Source organism: Lepisma saccharinum, chromosome 15, assembly GCF_977018435.1.
Source record: "Lepisma saccharinum chromosome 15, izLepSacc3.1, whole genome shotgun sequence".
Classification (NCBI taxonomy): Eukaryota; Metazoa; Arthropoda; class Insecta; order Zygentoma; family Lepismatidae; genus Lepisma; species Lepisma saccharinum.
Window position 1 is genome coordinate 39,000,687 of NC_139243.1, and position 20,048 is coordinate 39,020,734.

General features: G+C 36.3%; 1 protein-coding gene across 2 annotated transcripts in view; it reads left to right on the top strand.

Moving 5' to 3' along the window:
* Positions 1 to 20,048, top strand: part of LOC145999680 (uncharacterized) — a 114,395-nt gene that overhangs the window by 81,377 nt on the left and 12,970 nt on the right. Inside the window, exon 4 of one of the 2 annotated variants that reach the window (XM_083136887.1) lies at positions 3,603 to 4,498. The exons of the other annotated variant lie outside the window; for it this stretch is intronic. Coding sequence (XP_082993013.1) covers positions 3,603 to 4,398 — 796 coding nt within the window. The 3' untranslated portion in view covers positions 4,399 to 4,498. Of the gene's footprint in view, positions 1 to 3,602; positions 4,499 to 20,048 lie in introns of those variants that run through there. 2 annotated transcript variants of the gene reach the window in all.

The following is a 20,048-nucleotide window of genomic DNA, read 5'->3' on the forward strand; positions in this document are numbered from 1 at the left end:
TTATAGGCATATTTAAAACTCACAAACCCTGAAATGTGGAGCTCCATTTTCCAATTGTCGAATGTTTTTTTTAAAAATGTTGTCCTTCGATGTTACCATTTAGAACGACTTTCTGTAATTTTACATGTAAATATCTTGAGAATATTTACAAAAGCATTTTGTAATTTCGATAGCATTCATGCTTACAAGGAATTACAGTCTTATGTATTTGTGCCTAATAAATTTTATTGGAGCGGACATAGTGTGTAGCTGAAAGTATTATGCAAATACGACACCTGAATCATTTCTGGAATTATTTGAGGCATTTCCCTATTCGGACTCCTGTGAATGAATTTCTCACACAAATGTTCAGCCTACAAGAGACTTATGAGTAGAGACCGGATGTTTAGGCACTAAAAACATATAAAATAGGCAGGCAAATAAGCACTTATAATTTTCAAAATAGGCATTAAAATACAAATAGGCAATAAAAAGGCAATGAAATTTAACTCAAAATAATGAAGATAGACATACAAAAAGAAATAGGTGTTTAAATAATATAGAAACATACCTGTACATTTATTTATAGTTGCTTAAAATAAACCAGAAGCTCATCATTAGCGACATGAGTCCAATATTGTACTTATTAAATCACTGCAAACAGGAGTCACGTCAGCCCAAAATTTTCCATTATATAATGGCTACACACAATAGTCTGACAAAAGAAATTGTTGGCTACTTCCAACCAGTAAGCAAATTATTTAAATATACACTTTATCACTGTACACAGGGTTTTTTTCCAGTTAAAAAATTTACACTATATATTCCACACCGCAGTTTGAACTAAGAAACTGTTTAAATGCATTTCAAGCTTTTACTGTACGGTTTGGCAGTCTCTGAATAAGAAGCACTAATTGTGGTTGCACATCACAACAAGATATTTTTTCAGGTGATCAACAAGTTATGTCTGCAATCGGACAACACTAACTAACTAACTAACTCTCTAGCCTTCTTAAACCCGAAGGTTCATGGCTGCAGCAACACAGGCCTTCCATCTTTCCCTATCTTGAGCAAGATCTATATACTCTTTTCCATCCCTACCGATTTCCCTTAGGTCCATCTCAACGTTGTCCCTCCATCTTCGTCTTGGCCTTCCTACAGGTCTCTTACCATCAGGTTTCCCAACAAGAATCCTGTATACTCCTCTTTCCTCTCCCATTCGTGCCACATGGCCTGCCCACCTAAGTCTTCTTGATTTAATTATTCTAATAATATCTGGACATTAATACAAATTATGTAGTTCTAAATTATGTAACCTTCTCCACTCACCTGTCTCCTCATCCCTTTTAGGTCCAAAGATTTTCCTAAGGATTTTATTCTCAAATACTCTCAATTTATGTTCCTCTTTCAATGTAAGGGACCAAGTTTCAAATCCATATAATACTACAGGCAAAATTACTGTTTTGTATATTTTAACTTTTAGTTTCTTAGATATTAAACGAAAAGACAAAAGTTTATGAAGAGAGAAGTAACATGCATTTCCTGAATTAAGCCTACTTTTTATTTCCTCTTTAATATAATATTCATTTCTTAATATTACTCCTAAGTATTTGAATTTGGAAACTGGTTCAAACGAGTTGTTATCAATAATTAGATTTTGATTATTACCTAACACTTGGTTTCGGCCTGTAAGCATATATTTAGTTTTCTCTTTGTTAACTTCCAAACCTATCTCTCTAGCAGTTTTGAAAAATATTTTTGCATTATTCTTAATTGTATTCATATCATCCCCCAGTAAGTCTACATCATCTGCATATGCTAACAACTGAGTCACACCATTTAATTTTAGTCCTTCTTTAGTTTCTTTTACCTTCCTAACAGCATATTCTAAGGCAAAATTAAAGAGCAATGGAGATAATGCATCTCCTTGTTTTAACCCATCATGAATTGTAAATTTGTCAGACATATTAATACCCACACGAATTTTACTTTCTGTTTCACTGGTGCATATTTTTATCATACTAACAAGCTTCTTAGGTATTCCAAACTCTACTAATATATTATATAATTTATCTCTTTTGACCGAATCATATGCTTTTTTGAAATCAATGAATAGTTGATGGACATTTTGATTATATTCCCACTTTTTTTCAAGTGTCTGTCTGATGTGAAAAATTTGATCTGTAGTTGATCTGTTACGTTTAAATCCACATTGATAATCACCTATAATTTCATTAGCATATGGGGTTAGTCTTGTTAAAAGAATGTTAGATAATATTTTATATGTTGTTGAGAGTAGAGAAATTCCACGGTAATTATTGCAGTTCATTTTATCACCTTTTTTAAACACAGGGACAATTATGGATTCTTTCCACTGTTGAGGGATTTCTTCTTTATTCCATATTAAACAAATTAATTTATGAATTTGACATATTAATGAATTTCCACCATATTTAATTAACTCAGCTGGTATTAAATCAATGCCAGGTGCTTTGTTATTCTTTAGCCTTTTAATAGCATCTTTAACTTCAGTCAAGTTAGGTTCTGGAACTAAAGGTTCTGCTGTGTGTACTTCATTCTTCTGATTTATCTCCTACATGGACATTTAAAAGGTCATTAAAGTAGTTCTTCATTAGGACAACACATTTTTTAGAATTGAAAAAGATCTTTCAATCTCCACAGATGTTACCGCAGCATACTTAAAGCACGCGAGAACATGTGGATCTAACTCAGTTTGTATATTTTCACCTCTCAGAACTTATTGTATTGCCCTTAATTTGTCCAAGTCCTTATTAGCTGCAATAACTCGCTAATTGTTATTTTTAAATTTCTTGGAAGCATCGGAAACTAATCCTGGGAACAGGAAATTGTATGAATAGAGGTCAGTCATGTCCCAATTTTAAAGAAAATGCCTAAAATAGGCAATATCTGGCATTTATGAAATAATATAGGCAATATCGTATGAAATAGGCAAAATTAAATTGCCTTTAAATGAAGCTAATCCCTCCCCCCTGGCCTTCGCAACATTCGTTTTCATCATATCTCTAACAGGAAAGAATAGGCAATTTGCCTAACATCCGGTCTCTACTTATGAGTGTGAGGTCATGTATGACCAGAGATCGACCTTGAGCTCTGAGTCTGAGGCATAGGTCATGTGAAGCAAGAAGCTGACCTTGATCTCAGAGGCTTACACAACATGCGGCCAGAGGCTGAACTTGGGCAGTGCCAGTGCCAGGCTAAGTTAAATGGACATCTCTGGTCACTTGTAGATATTAACATAACTCTTGTTTACCGTGCAACAGCAAGAAAAGGAAATGAATAATGAATGTCAAATTGTCACACTATTGACATGCACATGCACAAAGCATTATGGCTAACCTAATGAAAATTACAGCAACAATATGGATATTTATTGACTGGCCCTAATATATTTGGCCTAAGTGGTATTAAAAAAAAGTGTTAATATTCATTACTGAACGAATAATATATTAACATTTTCATGCATACGTCTCCATTAACAGTCAATTCTACTTTCCTTTCCTTTCCTTGATTTCAAAGTATTAGTCATTCTCCTTACTTACTCCGAAAGTAAATCTACATTTGTATCTCATATTTTTTTTCAGCTACCTGAACAAGGACTATACGCAAGGATCGAAGATGTACCAAGATGTCCCAATGTCAGTTCCACATTTGCCAGTGTCTGCAGGAAAGTTAAAAGAACAAGAGCAGCCAAAGGAAATTGTAGAATGTATCATTAGAGATGAAACATTTGAGGCTGAATATTCACCAGAAACCCTTGCAAGGAAGGCACATATTGACCATGCCAAGACCAATAACAGGAGAAAGCAATATATTAGTCCTATCTCCAACACCACTTTCTTTGACAAAAGAGATTTGATATCCCATGCACCAAAGATGCTTTCTAATTGTTCAGTTTCCAAGAAAATTTTTGACCATGAATCTGATCGTAATATACTTATGACTGTTCACATAAAAGGAAAACCTTTCAAATGTTCAATTTGCAACAAAGGTTTTTCGCGTAAAGGAGATCTTAGAGTACATATGAGGAGTCACGCCAAAGAGAAACCATTCAGTTGTTCAATTTGCAACAAAGAGTTTATCCGTAAAATAGATGTCACTGTGCATATGAGAGTTCACACCAAGGAGAAGCCTTTTAATTGTTTAATATGCAACAAAAAGTTTGCCCGGAAATATATCCTTAATACACACATGATAATTCACAGTCAAGAAAGGCCTTTTAATTGTTCAATTTGTAACAAAGATTTTGCCCGTAAATGTAATCTTATTGAGCATATGAGTGTTCACACCAAGGAGAAGCCTTTTAATTGTATAGTTTGCAACAAAAGTTTTGCTCGTAAGGCTCGACTTAATGTGCATTCGAGCATTCACACCAAGTAGAAGCCTTTCCATTGTTCAATTCGCAACAAATGTTTTGTCTGGAGATATATACTCAATATAATATGAAGCTACACAGTCAAGAGAAATTTTTGAAGTCTTCAATTTGCAACAAAGGTTTTGCAATAAAGGACTCCTAATTTGCATATATGCATTTACAATAAAGAGATGCTTTCAATTGTACAATTTGCAGAAAATGTTTGGCTGGAAACATAACTTGAATAGACATATGAGGAAGTTTTGAATTTGAATTTAAAATTTTGGGTGCATCAGCTCTTAGGCTATTTTGCACCCGTCACTTTATACGGGGTCCAGCCCCTTACCAGAACTAAAATATTAAAATATTCTGACCGGATAAAAGCTGAGGCTGTAAAAGGCACTCAGCACACACAAGGACAACACACATAATAGGGCAAGTCGCCAGAGCCTCGTTCGTCTGGAAAAGGCAGTCCCGGGTGTACTACGTGGAAGTGAGGTTGACAGTTGTGTGCACTATGTTGAAGATCACCCTTACACCCCATATGAGGAAGTTTCCCATCAAAGAGAAACATCTTAAATGTTGAATTTGTGACAAAGAATTTCCTGTAAAGGTATCTTCAGTGGGCATATGAGGACACACACAAAAAATAAACTTTTTAATGGTTCAATTTGCATAAAATATTTTGTCTGTAAATATAAATTATTATGCACATGAGGAGATTACACATCAAACAGAAGTCATTAAGTCTGTATGGATGTGTGAAGTAGTGATTTGCCAAACAGTGATTTCTTGGAATTTTAGAAATCATACCATTTGTGTTCCTAAGTAGATTTCTAAATAGAGATCTTTTGACCCTCAACACATCTCACTTGCTTTAGGATCTAAACATCTGTTTTATCAAAATCGATTGTTGATGTCTACACATCTGGAGGAATGTCTTTATTATCCAGCAGTAATCTTACCTGTACTTTCAAAGAGGTCACCAGTAGTTGAATGATAGAAGCCATGTTTGATTTTTAACATTGCAAACCATTTCTTGTGCCCATTCTTTAACCAAGATACCAAAAAAAAACAATGATGCTGCCACATCATGCACTCTCACCTGTACATATTAGCTGTTGTGGTCAAGGATATTATGGCCCTGAGCTGCATGCACTGTCTCCTATGTGCACATGGTCGTAGTTCTTATGTGACACAAGATTCATAGAGCTGCTTACATAATACAGCATGTTAAAATGGTTTTTTGAAAACCGCTGATGTAGCTCTTGGAAACGATATTTCTCTCACCACAAAGAACTCCTTCCTGTACTGATGCACCGAGATAAATTAATATTATATAATTTAATTTGAATTTAGAATTGATGATCTTAAATTTCGTCTTGACTTTTTCCTCAAGTGTGCCTATAAATATCAACAGAATCAGCATTGCTATAGAACTTTGTAGGCAATTTATGTCGTGAAAGATACAAATCATAATTTTAAGTTTGTATTCTTGGTTTCACACACTGATGCTTGGGAAATTTTCTTGTGACATTATAAATGTTCATGCACACAATTTTTTCAATGGGATGTTTATAAAATATAATGAGCTGATGTAGATACTTGTTCCTTGTTTTCAAATAGTGTCCATGTTCATTGGTTGCTCTAATGTAGTGCAGTAAAATTAGACTTTTTAACATATCATTAAGTCCAATTGTGAAGCACCACCTTTCCAACATTGTAAGCCCAGCATGAGTGATTTATCCACACATTCCTTAATTTTTTTTACGGAGGCTAATTTATGGTCATTTTGGCTCTAAATTTACCATTATACCCCTCCCCCTAAATTTGAACTTTTACCTCATCAGATGGAAAATTTTGGATAAGACTCTTGCCTATCATTTTGCCTGTTGTACTGATTTCTGGATTTTTGGACACGCGTGGTCAGCGATTTATCCCCAAACTTCCAACCCCATACCTCCTATTTTTTTTCAAAACAGCTTCCTAGAATTTTTTTTTAGAAATGTTCAATTTATTTGTTTTCACTAAATTTACCCTTACACCACTTATGCAAATGTTTAACACATTAATATTATTATATCTAATAGTATTGTTATATCTAACATCTGATAATTTCCTTATTTGTCTTTGTCATATGTGGTCTTGAACTACATTATTTGTTAAAATGCCACCAATGCCAAAATTGCCTCGCTAAAGAATGCACTCTAGCATTTTCCTCTTCTTTTCTGACATCAGTGGAACAAGGAGCTTCCCCTGCTTTTGGACAATTTGTGTCTTTGGCACATGAACACTGTTTACCAGCAATGCCAACCCCAGCATAATGGTGCTAAGTCTCGCACAAGCTTTAACTTTGTTGGCACGTTCAACATGAAGACATATCTGGCATCAGCAAGTTACTATTTAAAATTATCTTGACTGATTATCTGTGTATGCCATATTCTGCATCACACTATGACTTTTGGTACACCTTGAATCCTTTCTAATTTAGTCTAATGTTGATCCAGTACTATGTGTTGCGGGGATTGTCCTCCCCACCCAAAATAAGTTGACTGTGTTCTGGATCATCCTTACTCATATCATGTATCATTGGCAGTTTATGATATGCCATTTGCATTGTGATAGACACATGGAGATTTATCTGGAGTCACCTTATTGTGCCAAGTGTCAAGTGATCTTTATTAGTTTTTTCACAGACACTTCCAAAACCGTGGTTTAGAGTGCTGCATCAAGGCTTTTTTACTCAATCGTCTAATAGTTCGCACGGCTTACGTGGCAAAGTGGCAGGGTTCTAACAGGAGATCGAGTGCGTATCTACCGTCACACGAGAGCCACATCTTCGTATTTGTCGCACAAGATATGTTTTGAATTACCAAGCTAAGTGCGCACCATCGGCATTTGTCGAGCGAGTAATAATGGAGCTCAGTCGTTAGAGCATCTGACTACTATGCGAGAGACCCGGGGTCGATCCACTGCTGGGGAGAACCGGGATGTTTACAACATACTAAAGATTATGTTGTTTTCTGAATCTTTTGTTTCTTGACTTAAGCAATGAGGACTTATTAACAGAAAATTGTGGTTTGATAAAAATTTCACAGTTTATATTTGTCATCATTTCTTTCTCTGCTTTGCCTGAGCAATTTACCATATATTACTGTTCAGCATATTAATAACAATTTATACAGAACACATGCAATAAAACCCACCAAGTGACTCCTTTAATTTTTCCTAGCCCAAAGTTGAGTATCCCCACACCAAAAGGTGGCAAGATTCCAAGGCTTTTTTGTTTCAACATTCAGTAATAAGTCTGTAGTCTGGCCTGTCCAATTTTGACTGTCGGAGCTAGAGCTCCATGGTCTCGCACCTACACTGGACTATAAATCTAGGTTCATCCTTTCATCAAATACAGCACATTTCTTTTTTATAAATTTTTATAAAATTTTTGTATCTAATTAATAAAAAACTTAGAGTAGACAGTATTTAATTTTATCCTGTCACTATATTTGCTTTGGTACTGCACCAGTATTGAGCAAATATATTAGAAGTAATCAGGAGGCTACACTTTAAAAGTAGCTTCTCTACAGCTACAGCTAATCTTCCAAAAATGTAGCTTTGATTACAGCTACATCTACATTTCCCCAAAAGATGCTTTGTTCTATTTGATACTGGCCGCTTTACAACCACATGGATATACAAAATAATCGCTTAGCACTTGTAGTTACTAGATTAAAGGTTTCTTTATTATTAACATGAGACTCACAATGGCAACAGACACTAAATAGAAATATTAATGTACTTTATAGATTATGCACACCCAGGAGATGTACTACGCAGAAATTTTCAGCGAAAAATGGAGGCTCGACCAGGAATCGAACCCAGGTCTCTGGCATACTGTGCCATTGCTCTAACCACTGAGCTACCGAACCAGCCTGGTCTCGCCTGATTTTTTGTTATCGCTGTTTTACCTGCGTGGAATCGTCTCTGTCAGTGCTACTGCAACAGGATCTGTTGCCTTTGAAACACAGTAGACTTCGAAGTTGCCTGGTTCCTCCCAGCATAGAGATGTTAATAATTGTAGATTAGGCAGACACAGGAGATGTACTACGTAGAAATTTTCAGCAAAAAATGTAGGCTGAACCAGAACTCGAATCCGGGTCTCTGGCATACCGTACCATTGCTCTACCACTGAGCTACCCAATTTTCTCATGGTGGTGTGAGAAAATGTGAACCACCATGCTTTCCAAACCCTGAGCCCAAATCCATGACCACAGTGCTGGACAAATGCATTTGCTAGTAGGTAAAAACAAAAGAGTATCCTGAAGCTTATGGAGATGGCCATTTTCAAGATTGCCCAGAAAAAAACATGTCTTGCATATGGACTGATAATCATTTTACTAAACTGAGAACTTTTTTTTAGAAAATATGTCACACTAATATTTTAAATATCAGTATACTTTATTCAGAATTTTGAACTCTGGGAGGTGGGGATCAAAATAAACGAGCACGTACAGGCATGTTGAAAACTCAGAAATCCTGAAATATGTGAAGCTCCATTTTCCAATTGTCGAATTTTTAAAAATAATTTTGACCTTTTACAACGACTTTTTCTAATTTTACCTGTAAATATGTAGAGAATATTTATAGATGCAATTTGTAATTAATATGGCATTCATGTTTACAAGGAATTACAATAATGAAAGCATTGTAAAGAAAGAGAAGGGTGAATCGTAACATGTATTTGTGCCTAATATATTTTATTGGAGTGGACATAATGTGTATTTGAAAATGTCAGGCGAATACAACACCCAAATCATTTTCAGAATTATTTGAGGCATCCTCCCATTCCGACTACTGTGAATGAATTACCCTTAGAAATGTTCAGCCCCCTGCCTGCAAGAGACATATGAGTGTGAGGTTATGTACGACCATAGGTCAACCTTGAGCATTGAGATTGAAGATGAGGCCTAAATGGAGTTCAGAGGCTGAAGCCATGTAAGGGTGGAGGTTTACCTTGAGCTTTGATACTGTGCAGTGGCAGCCCTTAATCAAATGGCCATCTCTGGTCACAAGTAAATATGAATGTAGTAACTCTTGTTTACCCTGCAACGGAAAGAAGAAGAAAGAAGAATTAGTGAATGTAAATGTGAGAGGGAAAGACAACATATTGTCTCACTATTGATATGCAAAATGCTTTATGGCCAACATAATGAAAATTACAGCAAAAATGAGATTTTTTTAGACAAAATGGTAAAAAAAACTCTTATGTATTCATTCTTGAAGGAATAATATACAGGTATTTACCTTTTCATGAGTACGTCCCCACCAACAGTCTATTCTACTCTCCTTTCTTTTCATTGATTTGCACATGTCGATCATTCTCATTATTTACTCAGAAAGTGAAACTACATTTGTATCATATATTTTTTCAGCTACCTGACCAACAACTATGTGGAAGAACAGTTACAGTGTCTCTCAAAAGTTTTAGGACAACGACATTTTATACTAGGCAACCCAATTTACACAAGGCGTTGGTGGGTTGCGTGTAGAGTTAGGCTTAATTTCAGGGTTGCCACATGCACAATAGATATTTATAAAATACGCGAAAGGAATAAAAACAAGTAATATTGTATAAAATTATGAAAAATATCACTATTATATCGCAAGTGACAAAATTCTTTCTGAAAGAAAAAAAAAAAGGTTTCTTAGTATTTCATCGCTGATGAGTCAACAGAAAGGAAAAAAGGTGAGAGAAAATGAAAGGTGACAAAGGAGAGGAGAAAGAGAAAGCGAAAGGAGAAGAGGAAAAGTAGAGGAGAGAAGAAAGAGAGGATAAACGAGGAGAGGAGATGTAGTGAGGAGAATGGAAAAAGATTCTAGGAGAGATGAGGGAAATGGAGCAAAGAAGAGAGAAGAGGAGACGAGAGGAGGGGAGTGGAGAGTAAAGTAAAGGAGAGAAAAAGAGAAGAACGAAAAGAAGAGGAGAAGAGTGCAGTGGAGTCGGAAATCTAAGACAGGAGAGGAGATAGAAGGAGTGGAGATGAGTGGGATGGAGATAAGATGCGAGAAAAGTAGGGAAGGCGATATGAGATAAAAGCAGATCGAGCAGAAGGAGGAGAGAGGAGAAGGAGAAGAGAAGAACAGAAGGGACTGAAGAGAAGAGGTAGTTGCAGAAAATATCGTCTCAGCATCAAGAATTGATGCATTGGTCAAATTATCGACATGAAACATTCAATAACATTTTGAAATGTATTGGAGAATGTATTAGATCAGTTCGAAATGCATTTTGGCTTAGTTCAGAGAAAGGTATAATCTTCCGTGTAAGATCTTTGATTTTACCTGCGATTATACCACTAAAAACATGAATGTAATTTGAATATTTATAAGAATTATCCAATTTTTGTCCACTTCTCGGTTCGTTGAAATGGAGATTTTGTAATTTAATATTTCCCCTCCCCCCATCGTTAATTCCAAATTGAATCATTCCGTTTCACACGTCGTGGACAATGAACACAATGGGATAGGTCTAAAACTTAGGAAATTTTCTGCCACCGGAAGGATTTGAACCTACGACCATCAAATTGACAGTCCTGAACGGTAAGCACTACCCTACAAGCTTTCGCTCCTGAAAGTAAGTAAAGGAGCTGACCAATGTGAAATGTAGATGCAACTCTCCTCCTACATGTAATGTGCAAACAATACTTGTTTGTAACAAAGAAAACGAAGGTAGTATAAATATCTATTGTGCATGTGGCAACCCTGAAATTGAGCATAACTCTACACGCAACCAACCAACGCCTTGTGTAAATTGGGTTGCCTAGTATAAAATGTCGTTGTCCTAAAACTTTTGAGAGACACTGTACAAGATATCCCAAGGTCAGTTCCACATTTGCCAGTGTCTGCAGGAAAGTTAAGTGAACAACAGCAGCCAAAAAAAAATACAGAATGTATCAGTAGAGAAGAAAATTTTGAGGCTGAACCTTCACCAAAAACCTTTGCAAGCAAGGCATATGTTGATGGTTCCAAGGATAATAACAGGAGAAAGCAATGTATAGGTCTCATCTCCAAACATACTTTCTCTGACAAAGGAGACTTGATAACCCATGAACCACAGATGCTTTTTAATTGTTCAGTTTCCAAGAAATCTTTGGTCCATGAAGCTGAGCATAATACATTTATGAGTGTTCACACAAAAGAGAAACCTTTTAGTTGTTCAATTTGCAACAAGGATTTTGCCCGTAAAGCTAATCATAATGAGCATGTGAGGGTACACACTAAAGAGAAGCATTTCAATTGTTCAATTTGCAACAAAGGTTTTGCCCGTAAAGTTCATCTTAATAATCATGTGAGGGGTCACACTGGAGAGAAGCCTTTCATTTGTTCAATTTGCAACAAAGATTTTGCCCGTAAAGTTTATCTGAATAAGCATATGAGGGTCAACACTAAAGAGAAGCCTTTCAATTGTTCAATTTGCAACAAAGATTTTGCCCTTAAACATCATCTTAATCATCATGTCAGGGGTCACACTGGAGAGAAACCTTTCAATTGTTCAATTTGCAATAAATATTTTGCCCGAAAAGTGGATCTTAGTGTACATATGAATGTTCACTCAAAAGAGAAGCATTTCAATTGTTCAATTTGCAATAAATATTTTGCCCGTAAAGGGGATCTTAGTGTACATATGAATGTTCACTCAAAAGAGAAGCCTTTCAATTGTTCAATTTGCAACAAAGATTTTGCCCATAAAGTTTATCTTAATGAGCATATGAGGGTTCACACTAATGAGAAGCTTTTCAATTGTTCAATTTGCAACAAAGATTTTGCCCGTAAAGTTTAACTTAATAAGCATGTGAGGGGTCACACTGGAGAGAAACCTTTAAATTGTTCAATTTGCAATAAATATTTTGCCCGTAAAGGGGATCTTAGTGTACATATGAATGTTCACTCAAAAGAGTAGCCTTTCAACTGTTCAATTTGCAACAAAGATTTTGCCCATAAAGTTTATCTTAATGAGCATATGAGGGTTCACACTAATGAGAAGCTTTTCAATTGTTCAATTTGCAACAAAGATTTTGCCCGTAAAGTTTAACTTAATAAGCATGTGAGGGGTCACACTGGAGAGAAACCTTTAAATTGTTCAATTTGCAATAAATATTTTGCCCGTAAAGGGGATCTTAGTGTACATATGAATGTTCACTCAAAAGAGTAGCCTTTCAACTGTTCAATTTGCAACAAAGATTTTGCCCATAAAGTTTATCTTAATGAGCATATGAGGGTTCACACTAATGAGAAGCTTTTCAATTGTTCAATTTGCAACAAAGATTTTGCCCGTAAAGTTTAACTTAATAAGCATGTGAGGGGTCACACTGGAGAGAAACCTTTAAATTGTTCAATTTGCAATAAATATTTTGCCCGTAAAGGGGATCTTAGTGTACATATGAATGTTCACTCAAAAGAGTAGCCTTTCAACTGTTCAATTTGCAACAAAGATTTTGCCCATAAAGTTTATCTTAATGAGCATATGAGGGTTCACACTAATGAGAAGCTTTTCAATTGTTCAATTTGCAACAAAGATTTTGCCCGTAAAGTTTAACTTAATAAGCATGTGAGGGGTCACACTGGAGAGAAACCTTTAAATTATTCAATTTGCAATAAATATTTTGCCCGTAAAGGGGATCTTAGTGTACATATGAATGTTCACTCAAAAGAGAAGCCTTTCAATTGTTCAATTTGCAACAAAGATTTTGCCCGTAAAGTTACTCTTAATGCACATGCAGTGGTTCACAATGGAGAGAAGCCTTTCAATTGTTCAATTTGCAATAAATATTTTGCCCGTAAAGGGGATCTTAGTGTACATATGAATGTTCACTCAAAAGAGTAGCCTTTCAATTGTTCAATTTGCAACAAAGATTTTGCCCATAAAGTTTATCTTAATGAGCATATGAAGGTTCACACTAATGAGAAGCTTTTCAATTGTTCAATTTGCAACAAAGATTTTGCCCGTAAAGTTTATCTTAATAAGCATGTGAGGGGTCACACTGGAGAGAAACCTTTAAATTATTCAATTTGCAATAAATATTTTGCCCGTAAAGGGGATCTTACTGTACATATGAATGTTCACTCAAAAGAGAAGCCTTTCAATTGTTCAATTACAACAAAGATTTTGCACGTAAAGTTCATCTTAATGAGCATATGAGGGTCCACACCAAAGAGAAGCCTTTCAATTGTTTAATTTGCAACAAAGATTTTGCCCGTAAAGTTTATCTTAATGAGCATATGAGGGTTCACACTAATGAGAAGCCTTTCAAATGTTCAATTTGCAACAAAGGTTTTTCCCGTAATTTTCATCTTAATGAGCATATGAGTGCTCAAACTAAAGAGTAGCCTTTCAATTGTTCAATTTGTAACAAATGTTTTGACTGGAAATATAAGTTTAAGATACATATGAGGATGTTTCATCTCAAACAGAAACTGAATTTATGACAATATTTTTCTGTGAAGATAACTTCAGAGTACATATGGGGACACACACATGAAACAGAAATCTATTAATTGTGTAATTTGAATCAAATATTTTGTCTACAAACATAAAGTTATTATGCATGTGAGGAGATTACACACCAAACAGAAGACATTAAGGAAGTATTGCAAACAATGATCTGTATTGAATGTTTAGAAATCATACCATCAATGCTTCTAAATGAATTTCTAAATTGAAATCTCTTCTCTCTGTGCACATCTCACTGCACTATCAGAATGAATTGTCTGCATATCAGGAGGAACGTCTCTATTTCCAGCAGGGATCTCAACCATGCTTTCAAACATGTCACCAGTAGTTGAAAGATAATACCGATACTTGAGCAAACCATTTGTTATGCGTACTCTTTATCCAATATACAAAACAGAGGGAAGCTGTCTTATCAGGCACTTTCCCCTGTACATTGTGGATAGGTATTTTATTGACCTGAGCCGTGCACATTGCCACCTATGCACACATGATCATATTTCATTAGATTACATAATACATGTTAAAATGGTATTTAAAAACCACTGATGTAGCTCGTAAGAAGATGTTTCTCTCAGTGAGAAAAAATAATATTGTAACATTTAATTTAAACTTAAAATTGATGAATTTAATTTTAGTCTTTTGACTTTTTCCCAGATGTGCTTCTAAATATCAACAATATCATCATTCCTACAGAACTCTTTTCACAAGCATTGCCAAAACCATGGTTGCTTCTTCGTAGTGACCACACAACACACACTTTCCCTTTGCATCAATTTCTGAACGAGTTTCACCACTGTGCTACAAACAATTGGCCGCCCACCTTTCAGTGTGTCTGCAGCTGAAGAGACGCAGACGTGGTAACGCACGTGGTCAGAAGAGCACCAGCTGCACAGCTCACGATGTACACAGGATGATGTCTCTTGGCACATTGACTTATGAAGGTTGGTGCTCCCTGTGCCTGTGCGTGCAGCCTTGCGCTGCCATCTGTTGGCATGTTACAGAACTAGTCTCGAAACTTTTTGATACGTCCTTGTATGCATCCTGATCCTTTAGCAGAAGTGTCGCACTGTAGACAAAAGCTTAAATTAAAGTCTGGCTGAGACAATGCATCAGTAGTAACTAACGTAATCTTAATTTTCAGGAACGCCTGTTCTTCCTCTTCACCCCAGCTCCACTTAACATCCTTCCTTAGGAGGTGACTTAAGGGCTCTACATCCTGTGCTAATCCCTGGTAAAATTTTCGTCTCCAATTAGCAAGACCTAAGAACTTTCGGAAATCCTTCCTACAGGTATTCATTTTTCAGGTTATGTGTGACTTACTCTCTATGTACTATAAATAAAATAAAATATAACTTATTTTTACTTACTTTCAGTCGGTAATGTGTTGAGTAATTGAGAACGTTTCAGGGACCACTGTCCCCTTCTTCAGGTCAGTTTATCAGCTTCACGGTTGCCCACGAAGCTTCATTGATGGCAAGGATTAGGTTTACATGGATAGGATAAAATATTGGGATTTCATCACAACTGACCTGTTCTTTTTTAAAAAAATCACTATGTAAAATTTCCCTACTATTAAAATCAATTAAAACCCGTCTGTTACAACTTATTAAAAAAGAATCCCTCCGGCCATTTGCCGCTCACATGTTGACTGTGAAATTTTACATAGTAATTTTTTTTAAAAATACAGGTCAGTTGTGATGGAATCCCAATATTTTATCCTATCCATGTAAACCTAATCCTTGCCATCGACGAAGCTTTGTAGGCAGCCGTGAAGCCGATAATTGACCTGAAGAAGGGGACAGTGGTCCCTGAAACGTTGTCAATTACTCAGCACATACTCACTGAACGTAAGTAAAAATAAGTTTTATTTTATTTTATTTATTCCTACAGGTAGGTCGAGGAAATCTCAAAATGGCTTCATTACCAGCGGGGTTAGGTTTTATTGTCCTTCACTGATATTATGTGTCCTAAAAAGCAAATCTCTTTTTTGAGATTCACATTTCCTTAATTTAATGGTCATTCCACATTCTCTCAATCATTCTATGACCAATTGTAAATGCTCTAGAAGCATCTTGGAGTGAACAAGTAAATCATCCAGATACACAGTCAGATACTCCTCACTTTCTGGACCAAAATATTTGTGCATGACTGAGACAAAAGTGCTAACCACATTTGAAAGTCCAAAAGGCATCCGAGTAAATTCATATAAGTGGCCTCGATAAGAAAAAGCGGTGTATTTTCTATGATCAGGGTGTATTTTTACCTGAAGATAACTGGACGCGAGATCCAAGCTGGAAAAGTATCTGGATCCTCTAAAACATTGCAAAGACTCATGGATGGGTTCCCCGGAACTCCTTGGAACTATCATTTTGTTGTTGAGCTGGCGAAAATCAATACATGGGCGTATTTGTTCTTGAGGTTTATCCACTACAATTAAAGGATTCAAATAGGCAGAATTCGAAGGTTGAATGACTCCCCATCCCTTCCATAGATTTAGCTCCTTTTCTAAAGGATAAGGCTTCCTAAACACTGGTTCTAAATCCTTCAACCATATCTCACACTGAACGTCTTTAGCACGTCCAGGTCTTTCTGAAAATACATGGTGATATTTCATAAGCAAATGGATCAAACTATCCTGTTCACTCTTGGACAAGAATTGACTTTCTTCAACCTTTTCCATAATTTTATCTTCACTGGCACTCCACTTATCCAACACACCGACGTTTACTCTCGCTTCCTTGCCTCCGTCGTAATCTATATTAACAGTGAGCGGAGTGCAGGTGCTTTGTTATGTCAACTCGTTCTCCAGCAAACAGATATTGGCTCCATAGTTCTTTAGAAACAACATGCCCAGTAAAACATCAACACCTAACTTCTTTATCACAAATACTTCAGTGTTCAACTCCTGGTCTCTAAGTTTGATGCTAATATTCCTCCTTCCACAAATCCTTATTCGATTCGAATCAGTTACTTCAACTATTCGAATTTGTGGATCCTTCTGTAGTTTCATTCCCTTGTACTTCTCAAGTAGTTCCATCCAAATGTCGAAATTTAACAACGAAGCCTCGCTTCCAGTATCTAATAAGCAAACAACAGCAATGTCTGCAATGTCTGAGCTTTAACTTTAGGTGTACTATGGAAAGTAGTTAATTCAAAAGACCTCTTGATCCCTTCTTCCACAGCTTTCTCTTCTATTTTAGTCAAGGAGTAACTGTAATGGATTTCGAAGCCCTGTTAAAAGTTTCGTCATTGGATACTAATCGTTCCTTACTACTTCCTTGCCCAAGCGGAATGGAACTTAAGCAAGTTTCCCATTTAAACCTTGGTTAATGGGAACTACTGGAGCACTCCAATAGAACTGACGAGTCTGATCAATCGCTTGTTGTTGTTCAAAGTGTAACGCTCGGTGGGTGCTGTGAACTCCAAATTAAATCCACAACTCCAGGGGAAGCCCTGTATATGACAGGAATCCCTAAAGACTAAGTGTTTTGCCTCGTAAGATGGGTATATTAAATTGGAGCAAGTACATTCACAAACAATACCAATTTAATTTAAACGCTGAAACCGCATCCAATTATTCGCTGATTTTCGGAGTCACCTAACTGATTGGTAGTGCTGGTAGCTATGACGTTAGAACTACAATAACCATCTAAGACCAGGCAGATCAAACATAGGGACCAAAATTCAACCTGGTTTATTAGATAAATTTATATTATTATTCCCACTAAAAGTAAATGTTTCACTTCAATTGTTAATTTCAACTGTTAAACACTTTACAACTATTCATCAGCACACCCTGTACGAAAACTGGATAGCCAGTAAGCTGATTATCAATTATTTCTTATTATGACTGAGATGAACGTGAATTCTTTTCAAGATGTCAATTACCCTTCATTCACCGAATCACATGCATGAAAACAACAAAAGCTGACATGTTTGAAACCTGGATTCCTAAGTATTAATGCCTGAGAATGTCTGTGGACATACGGATTTAACAATATAAAACCCAAATCAAGGGAACATTACTCAATCCCTTTACTGCAATAATGACTTAACAATTATTTATGAATTAATTGACATTTATCATCCCAGAGCGACTAGTGCAAATTGTACCTTCCGCCTCTGAAAAGGAACACTGTCATTAATACATACATAGCAATATATTTAACACTGGGATTTCTTTGTGGTGAAATGTTAACGCAACGAAGTACAATTGATATATATTTATTTTGCTGAACACAGACAAAGATAAATCCAGCTGATCAAGCATTCTTTCTATACTCAATTATTAACGACAAAGTTACATGCCACATTATCCAGGTAGCATTTTGTATCTGTTGACCCCGATAAACAAACAGTGCAGTTATTTATAGAACTCAGCTGTTCACGCTAACATGACGTGACGTCATCCCCTGTAAGAATCTATTCGACGAATTACTGGTGTTCACTTGTGAAATTACAATGTAAACATCCCTAAAACAGGCAGTTTGTAGGTGACTTGTATTATCAAGAGTTTATCTTTCAATAAAAATGGCCAGAATTCGATGCACACGAAAGCTAGCTTTTATAATTAGATGCAAATAGATTCCGCCTTACCACGAAATATCCTCCAGACTTCCGATGACACTTAGATAAGTAAAGATACTGTACTTACGACCATCCGGCTACCTCATAACGAAGCTCATAATAGCCAAATAAAATCTCAATTATCTGTCCACACTATATATTGCACGCATAAATTCTTGGCACATGTTACGCAGTCCTTTGTGTTTCATTGGATCCAATCAAATTCCATTGCAATCCTTTGTGTGTTGGGATGATCAGCGAAAAACTCAATCGACCTTCATGTTTCCTTCCTCTCGAACCAGTCCCTGAATCGCTCTTTTTACGTGCTCATCAGAAAACGAATCCGTTCTTCGGTTCCTTGATGAGGTTCAATCTTTCTTGCACAGTTGCATCCATAACCCAATTTAAGTTGTGTCTTCTTCACAAAACAGATTATTAGACCATTTCATTGCTTTCATGATAAATCATTTACATAAATTAAAGAGAAAACAGTCATTGTTCTGTATGCAAACACCAGGTCGGCTGAGAACACGTATTGTTTGTGAACTGTTCAAAGGATTAACTGATTCATCCGTCCTGTACACTGCTGTCACCAGGTGTACAAACATTGATCTGAATAGCCCACAAATATCTATAACGAGTGTGGCGTGGCAGTTAAAATAACATTTACTCATTGTAAACATGAATGAACATGTTGGACCGAATGATTACATAGGAAAGAAAAGAAAAACTCCTATGACCACATACATCATAAAAGGTCCTCGGGAACTCTGGCTCATATGTCTGAGACCCTGAAGTTAGGGTGCCGGTTAGGAGAATCATAGGCTCTTCTTCGAGGAGGAGGTGCTGAGTTTCTTCTTCTCTCGACGTAACCTCCTTCTGGTGCTCTCGGTTTGGAATCAGATCATGTTCTGGTCTTTTAGGCTGACTTCTATACCACGTCCTTCCTCTAAATTCCATAATTTGATGGTAACCATTATTACCGGTCCTTGGTTCCTCGTGGTTACGGACGTTGTTGTTAAAGTTTCTTACCACAGGTCCATGGTTTTCTTGGATGACTTGTCTTACTGCTGTATTTCTCTGCATTGGTTGCTGGTTTCTAAACTTTCCATTATTACTGTTCCCAGCTTCATATCTCGAAGTAATCTGCTCTCCAGCTTTCAGCCTCCTCATTCACTTCATATCTTTTCAGGAATGCGGCTAACTCTTCCATTGTCTTCGGGGAGTTAACAAGGCAAAGTTGTCTGATTTTATAAGACATCTGTCCAATTATCAAATTCAAGACTTCACTTTCTATGAGTACAGGAGAAAGATTCTTAAATCCAGCATAGATTCCCCACTCATACTCTTCCATGGTTTTATTCGAGCCTTTAAGGTACTTTCTATTTCTTAAGAGGTCCAGTTGTCTTTGTTTTGCTTCCTCTGAAGAAAATGTAGCAGTAAACTTTGTACAAAACTCATTGTAGTCCCTAAACTCTTCGTAATGGCCCTGGAACCAATGCTCGTCTTGTCCGGTAAACAATCTGGATAGTAACTGGAGACGATATTTCTCTGGAATTGCATAAGCTCAAAGTTAACATTTAGTTCCTTCAAGTACTTCTGTGC